The sequence below is a fragment of the Conger conger genome, chromosome 8 (genome assembly GCF_963514075.1).
Source record: "Conger conger chromosome 8, fConCon1.1, whole genome shotgun sequence".
Classification (NCBI taxonomy): Eukaryota; Metazoa; Chordata; class Actinopteri; order Anguilliformes; family Congridae; genus Conger; species Conger conger.
Window position 1 is genome coordinate 4442209 of NC_083767.1, and position 8687 is coordinate 4450895.

General features: G+C 44.4%; 1 protein-coding gene across 1 annotated transcript; it reads right to left on the reverse strand.

Annotated features, from left to right (window-relative positions):
* Positions 1-809: 809 nt before the first annotated feature.
* On the reverse strand, positions 810-8687 carry LOC133135042 (phosphatidylinositol 4-kinase type 2-beta-like). Its single transcript, XM_061251795.1, has 10 exons — positions 8270-8687; positions 5846-5997; positions 4504-4704; positions 4231-4362; positions 3898-4051; positions 3674-3738; positions 2662-2761; positions 2245-2378; positions 1766-1825; positions 810-1459 (listed from the first exon to the last, which is right to left on the reverse strand). Exons 1-10 carry the CDS (start codon positions 8589-8591, stop codon positions 1286-1288), a joined length of 1494 nt encoding a protein of 497 aa, XP_061107779.1. The 5' UTR covers positions 8592-8687; the 3' UTR covers positions 810-1285.

Below are 8687 nucleotides of genomic sequence, written 5' to 3' on the forward strand. Positions count from 1 at the left end.
TGGATTATAAGACCAGTGGTCTAACCCAAGAGGTAATGAAACCACCCTTTGCTGCCTATAGCTGCTTAAATAAATACAAACCACATTTATTTGTAAGACAACAAATGGAGAAACACAGGGTTGCATTAAAATGCCCCCCCCCCCCCCGGTCGCATACATATCCTAGGAAGAGTGTCAGCACTTCCGTTTCCACTGCCGAAGTCAGCCCCGGAGCGTTGCTCTCCTGTAAGGCCTCCCGCCACCCTGCTGTGGGTCAGGAGGAAGAAGGCCGTTCTCTCTGTGTCTCTGTGTCACGGGAACGCCGAGGCATCGCCGACCGTTCCAGACTGCGCTCCTTCAGAGTGAGAAATAGCACCCAAAATTCACAAAACCACGTACTAGTGCAGCTATAAAAAAATCTTTATGCAGGCCTTAATACCGCATTCCACTGCTTTTATACAGCATCAATGCCTGGCCCATATAAGTAAATTCTGGGTTTATACGAGTTGGATTTTGTATAAGAATTGCCCCAGAGTAGTGGTTTGCTATGGCGGAAACTTCCACTTGTGTGAACACGGTCTGTTGAGCTCCCACAGTAGAATTCATAGTTCTTGAATACATTTGGCATTTTTGCTGTGGCATTAGATTTGGTAAGATATGTTGCTGTTGATTTTTTAGAATGTAAATTATCAGCAGATTTATCACTAGAAATAAAAACCTCCATTATGTCACAGTGAACTGCTTCTAAAAAAGTTATACGTGTACGTGCATTTTATTTTTTGGGTGAACTGCCCTTTTAACAAAAAAAGATGACCACCATCACAAGAATGTAGCAAAATAACTTATCATTTTTTATTTTTTTATAAGTTCATAGAACATTTTGAAAATCTAGACAGTCTCAAAAGTACAACATTTTGAATGACTGCGCCATACTCCTGACTCAGTACAGGCTGGAAGCAGCACCCTACTGTGGCAGGAAATATATTGCAGCCAATAACTAAATAAATTTATCAACATGTAAGGTACATTCAATGTAGAAAAATAATCATTTACAGTGGTGTCCAAAAAATAAAATAAAATACAATAGTACTTTCAAACTGAATGCCTCCCAATATGAATGCTTTACATTTTTACCCTTTTTTTGCATTTAATGCAGACAGAACCGGTTTTGGCAGCTGAACGTTGGCAAGGTCTGTTAATCACACTGACTGGTGACGTCCCACGGCATCAGTCTTGCTCTGTGGTTGTTTGGCAACCTGCGCGAGTAGGCCCGAAAAGCCAGGCTCTCGCCTGAATTCCGGCCCCTCTACCAGGAGGAGAAGAAGGGCATCTTATAGTGGAAGGTCTGGGTGAAGGCGCTGCCCAGCTGCACCACCCGACCCTGACTGCCCCCGTGGCTGCGTTCCACCACCACGCGGGGCATCTGCACCAGCTGCATGGGGCTCTTTCCGTCCTTCAGGGCCTGGGTGAGGTTCAGGATCTACAGGAAACAGCCAGCGCACACTTTAAAATGGATGACATTCTATACCGGGAGACACTGAAATAGGCCGCTCGAAATCCGAGCCGATCAACAGCCACTGATCTCATTCTAAAAAAAACATTTCAGATTTTTTAAAAGCCTTAATGCTTTAAATGTACCCTGAAGCAATGTGAATCAAAGTAATGGAATTACAGGAAAACAAATAAATATTGACATTTTAACTTGGGAGGTGCTGTTGAAAATATCACTGCAATCTGCCAGAAAAAAATAAAAATAAGAATTTGTCTGTGATAGAAAAACTCTTACCTGCCCTCTCATTACAGACATCTGCAGTTCAAACGTGCTTTTGTCAAACCCTTTATCTTCCTAAGGAGTAGCAGGAAAGAGTAGTTTCAGACAATCACTTTACTTTCAATATATGCAGTTTGACAGATACCAAATCATACCAAATATCGTTCCTTGCTCATCTTACAATACAATACGTGATCTGCTGTCAGACTCATGTTTCCATCAGGAATAGAAAACAAATACAGTTGCTTGGCGAAGATCATTTTAGGTTTCCATAAATGTATGAAGGCTGGAATGCATTAGCAAAATCAATTAACATACCATTAACGTTAGCACATTTTCTGCACAAATGCACTATAGAACTACAATGTCCAGCATTTCAAAATCCATTAAAACACCATCTCTATCGCTGCAAGACACTATTAACCAGTTTGTAACCCTTTTGGTGCCCGCCCAACAATCCTGCTTTGTGAAAGAGCCCTCTGGAGGAGACCCACCTTGAACATCTCATACAGGTCCTCCACCAGGTCTTGCACAAAGTTCATGTCTGCGATTCTGGGGAGCACCAGGTCCCGGGTCTCCTGGGAGATTGGCAGTTTTGCCTGGGGCAGCCACGCCCAATGAAAGGGATCTGTGGACACAGGACACACCCACACGTAGAGAAGTCTCAACAATGACTAAGGAAACAAATCCACACAGTCCACACAGGTCAGATCCAGAGAGAGAATGTATCAGAATCTAATACTACATACAAAAGTGGATGAACTGACATTTCAATACATCAATTATAATATAAATAAAAATAAAATTCTTCAGAAACCATAAAAATTTGATCCATGTCAAATAGTCGTTGACAGTCTAAACCAGGCCTGCCCAACCCTATGCCTAGACAGAAAGGACAGATTAGTGCTTACACGTCCTCCACTCGTCCGGGTGCTTGAAGGGAAAGGCCAGACCGTTATCGATGGCTGCTACTCTGACCGACGGGTCCTTCTCCCAGCCCCATTCTGTGTCCTAAAGGAGCAACTCTGCACGTTACTTTCTGCCCCGTTTCATGAGGGGAAACTGAAGAATACTTCATGGTAAATGGCTGGCATTTATGTAGCACCTTTATCCAAAGTGCTGTACAATTGATGCTTCCTTCACCCATTCATACACACACTGACACACCAATGCCGATTGACTGCCATGCAAGGCACCGACCAGCTCGTCAGGAGCATTTTGGGGGTTAGGTGTCTTGCTCAGCGATACTTCGACACACCCAGGGCGGGATCGAACCAACAACCCTCCGACTGCCAGACAACTGCTCTTTGCACCTGAGCCATACTACTTCAATCATTTGTACAGGTCCGGTTTGTGGTCCCGACCGGATGTTATGTCCAGTCTGCGTAATTGATGAAATATATTCAGCAAAAGTTTGTAATAAATTTGATTTGAGTTCTCGGTCCGATAAAACAGCCCTCTGGTCAGACGTTGGTTTTCCGAACTTGTTTGCAAATACGCTTCCAGCTGTGCCGTCCGATTTTACTTATAAAAATTATAAAAATTATACAAATTATACATCTGCTAACCCTATACTCAGAGAACTATGCCAGTGAACTGAAGACACACCTGCTGGCTCATCTCCTCTTATGCATTCTTAAGGTATGGACAGTGAGTGCCCACACACTTATCAGCCTGGGAGTCAGAGCCAATCAACCGCAGCCGCTCCAGCTCATATGAAAGGGTTACTAAAGAACGAGGGCTCACTTAATGAATTTAATTAATGAGCTGGTTCCTGAAAGTCATCTCACCGTGAGAGCCTAAATTAACCACAGCTACAATCCTCCGACTGACATTCATGTCCAACTCCCACACCACACCCTGCCTAAACACTGGAGAAACTGGAATAAAGGCCAATATTTACACACACATCACATAACTCACCTCCCTGAAGGATTCACATTTGTCGCATTTCTCGTTTTTGATTAACCAGTTGTCATTTCCTCGGTCTACATGGAAAATGAAAATAAAAAAATAAGGATCGCTGATCCCCTCAAAGCCAAATCAGTAATTTTTCGAAAAACAAGACATTAACATTCACGCAAATCAACATCAACACTCCACAGCGACTAGCTGCTCCAGGTAGAGGTTCCTCTGAAGGCAGGCACCTGTGTTTCTGATGATGTAGTCCAGGACGACCAGCCTCTCAAACTGGGACTGGAGCTGCTTCCGGATGTTCTCTGGTGGCGGGTCGCTCTCGAACCTCCGCAGCCAGAAGTCCGCCTCACGGTATCCTTCCACAAAGAGCTGGAAAGAGCCCATCTGGAGAAAGAGGAAGCACAAAATCAATACTGTATTAAGCGCTGGACACAAGAGCTGAAGCACCAAAAACCAGCACACATGACACCCTATTATTTTCAGTGTTAACGGATTCCTAACAAAAAGGGAAACACGCATGAGAACTCAGTTTGATATCGAGTGATCAGCAAGATTCACCTTACCTTTGGGGGCAGGCCAATTCGGTGAAACCTTCGGCCGACCTGGGGAACCTTTTCCAAAGCGTATTTCTTTCCTCTGGATTTGGCACGATCGATTGCAGAGTAGTGAAAAGTCTCACTGACCAAGTACACCACCTGCAAGGTACCGCATTACACGGAGCAATTAGGACTCTACCCTTGTTCTCACACAAAGGCATATGTGCTCCTTTCCATCCACTGCCATTAAAATTCAAAACTACAAGTCCCAGGGGGCATCAGACAGCACCAGGTGCTCACCTTGGTTTTGGGGACGACCGCCAGCCCCAGTTTTTGGTCGACGAGCGAGGCGGCAGCCTCGGAGAGGTACCCCTGGTTTGGTATGAGGCAGCCCCTCCCGAAACAGCAGGGGCAGCACAGCTTGTGGAAGTACTTTGTCCATTTTGGGTTCAAGTGTCCGTATGGCTCCTCCGACTTTGGCTTGAACACGCCGATTATTTTCTATGAGCCGACAGAACGGAGGAATAGAGCAATTAATTAATAATAATTTCGTTAATTTAGCTGACGCTTTTATCCAAAGTTGATTAAACTAAGCAGGGATCCAATCCCCCACTGGAGCAATGCGCAAGGCTCAAGGGCCTAACAGCTGTTATCATGGCTACAACTGGGGCGTGAACCACCAACCTTCTGGGTCCCAGTCAGGTACCTTCACCACTAGGCTAGAGGCTTGTCCCGTAAAGTAAAAATGTTGAAAAACCACGCTGCAGGAAAACAAATACCTGATTTGCTATTGGATTGTGAAAACAAAACATAACCACAAACTTAACAACCGTTAATCCAAAAGGCACAGGTGTCAGGTGCAGTCGATGAGTTGTGCACTTTTCGTTTGCAGCGCAGACGTGCCATGTCCTTGGGGAGAGGGCAATTCTGGGTAAACGGGCGAGTATTCTTTCCTCCCCACAATTCAGCAGTCCCAGATAGCTGCGATTGTTTCGTTAATATTAACACAACAGTAGTCTGAGGAGCTTAAATTAATACCTCCAGTTTATCCACCAGGGAGACGGGCAATCAACATGCTCTATGAGCCAATATAGAGCTTGTGCCGAAATGCGGTTTTGTTCAGAATAAAAACAAAAAAGAAAAGAAAGAGAGAATGCAAAACTGCAGTCCATAATACACCCACAACTAGCCATGTATGACTAGTATTCAAAAGGGAAAACTGGGAGTTTCAATGTGCTGCAATTCACATTTTGTATCCACATACGAGGAGCTGTCCGATGAGAATTCAGCCAAAATCACTGCTCTCAGGGAGAACCTGAGGCACCTGTATACATCTATCTCAGAATAGGGGGTTATTTCACAAAGCAGGATTAAAGAGTTGGCTGGAAAACCAGCTCCCAAATCTAGAACATGGAAATAAAAAAAGTTTAAAAGCTATTCTGTTTTACTCAGTGCAGTTATCCAGCTAACTCAGTAATCCTGCTTTGAGAAACACACCCCAGGAGTACTGATCTAGGATAGGTAGCACCCTGTCCATATCCCAATCTCATCCATTGAGAGCTGGAGGGGAAGACTGATCCAGTCCGGGAAGCTTGAAGAAAGCTTGTAGAGCCCCTCTTCCATGTCTGACACCATTCCTCACCCCTTTAGGATCCTTCACAAAGTAGCTACCACTCGACCCCTGGGAAATTCTTTCCGGAAAGATTCCGTTCTCAATGGCCTGCTCGGCTCTCCGGATGACTTCGGCAAATTCTGGATCCTCCGGGAAAGAGTTCAGCTCCCCAGTGCCACTCCCTGCCGTCAAACAATACAAAACACAATGACAAAGTGCAAACACAGTATCTCGGCACACTTTGGAAACAAGAAACCACAACAGGCCCTGGTGCCGTGACAGGATTTTTAATGACTTGGTCCTCCCTTTTTAGATTTGGAACAATGCCAGAATGGACCATTTAGCAACAGATGAAATGGGCTATAATTGCTAGCAATTGCTGTATGCTACCAATTCATGAATGCTAGCGAGTGCTGTATGCTACTATGCTAGCAAGTGTAGTATACTAGCACTTGATCTAATGGTAGCTGATGGAAAAAAACAGACCAGCCAGGCGTCGTTCATTAGCGGCTAACGCACACAAGGCCAGTTAGAACAGAGGATAATGGGCTTTATTATTCTCAATGGAGGGCTAGATTTCACAGCAGCACCACAGACAAAACAACAGCAAGACAACTCACTTCACATATGCCCAGACCGAATCTTCAACTCATGACGAAATCGCTGGAAAATCCCAACTGGTCCCATGCGTATGTCGTTATCGATAACCACACTCAACACTCACACAATAACGTTCTTTGTGAGTAAATGTTTTTACAGCAAAACCGGTAGGAGACACCAATTGTTCAATTAGATAGACGGTAAGACCCAGCAGGACAGTGTTGTTTTTGAGTGTTTTGTATTCAGTGTGAAACTTTAACTGGCCACGCTACTCTAGCACTTTAATTTATTTTACAGAGGGAAAGCCTATTATATATTGATTTGACACTCTAAAAATCCCCAGAGTAATTTTTTTCCATCAAGATCCAGAGAAATGGCAGCATCAATTACTCTATTTTATAGTCTACTTGCCATGGAATGACCCATACACATAAAATAAACCTGTGGACCATAAAACACCAGCACTCAATAAAAACAGGACATACACATCATCCCAGCCCAGCATATAGCATTGCACACACACACACACACACACACACACACACACACACACACACACACACACACACAGGTCTTGCCTCCTGAGGTAATGTCGTCCCCTGATCATAAGAGCAGCTGAAGCATGCGCTAGAAAGACGATTCAAAAGGACAAACTCTATCCCTGACTAGTCATACCACAGGATGGGTCTCTCTCTTTGAAGAAGGTATTTCTTCTGAATGAAACCTCAGGGCTGAATTTCAGGCCATTCTCCTCTGCAAACTGACTTACTCCCCCACCTCAGCTGCTTTAACTGAATCCACTGTTCAAATTCAATTCAAAGTTTTGAAACCCCATAGTCGGCCTAGTTGCAGGGCCGGTTCTAGGCATAATGACAAGTCAATTTGTTTACGTTGCTTGGGCCCGTTAAGAGGAAGTGGGCTGTTGTGTACACACAGCTCAACTTGTGTAAAAATAAAAACTAGATTAAGGGCAGACACAAACAAGTAGGGGGGGGGGGCATTTGCAATACAGAGCCTACATTGCACTCAACTTTCACTTGTGTCCAGATGATTCAAACTCATTTTCGACAGAAAACTGACACAGACTGTGCCTTGTTCCGGTCGAGCTGACACTCTCTCTCCAGTTATCTGACACATCTACCATCCTTCACACTGAGACATACTAAATATCTTGGCAGGCAAGATGTGGCTTACGATGTTGGTAAATACTATTAATTCCCTGTCAGTAGTATTTATACCCATCTTTTTTCATCCTCCTATCACCACAGATGTTAAAGCCGATTCATAAATAGCTGCCTTTCTGTTGAAACACTACAATTTCCTGTTATTAGTATCTTGGGTAGCTTTCTTAAGCAGATAAGCACGTCATTGATGTCTCCTATTGGCTAAGGGGTCCACACACCTCGGTTCCCAGTCTGAACAGACTGCTGATTGACACTTTGGCCCTCAAGGGCTTGAGTTCTTGTTTCCCGATTAAAGGTCTTAACCAGACGTGGCCTGGGGCAAGGGGACAGGCTCGGACCACATGGATGCCCATTTTCCAAGGTGGTCAGATAACCAGGTTGTTTTTTAACAGCCTCAACCCCATACCAACCTTATGGGAAACGTTATGAAGTTTCACAGCTGCTGCAAGTCAACCGTTTTCCAGATGGTTGCAGGAATGTTTGTTTCAATCCACTACTTGCCGTCTATGAATTCATTTTTTTAAAAGCTTTTATTCACAACCACAGTCGCTCAATTTCTATATAGGTAAACGGGTTAACTTCAGAATTTATTAACACAGACATAGTTCGTTATGGAGGACTGATCATGCATTGCATCATATTGTTCCGCGTTTAATGCAGTAAGTCTCACCTGAAGTCGCAAAGTTTTCCCTCTCCAAGGACGTCAGACGTCTATTTCGTCTGACCCGCTTTACCTTACAGTCTCCGGAGGATATGGACCTAGTCGGTCGTGGCAGCAACAGGTCTATTTCCTCGGAACCATCTGTTTCAACCTCCTCCGGGACAAGAGTTTCACTCGACTCGGAGACTCTTACCGCTCCTCCAGGGTTAACTCTCAGCGTTTCTCTTGCCCGGTCAAAATATACAGACGAAACCTGCTCCAATGGAAAGTCCGTGTTATCGAAATCTGAAATGTCCACTAGCACATCGTCGCTAGAGTGACATTCTGCCATAGTTGTCTCTTTGGTAGTTAGCTAGCTAGCTCGCTTCGTTTTCTTTCACATGGCCATACTAAATTCCTTTCGCAGCAACTCAGCACTTGCTTCCTC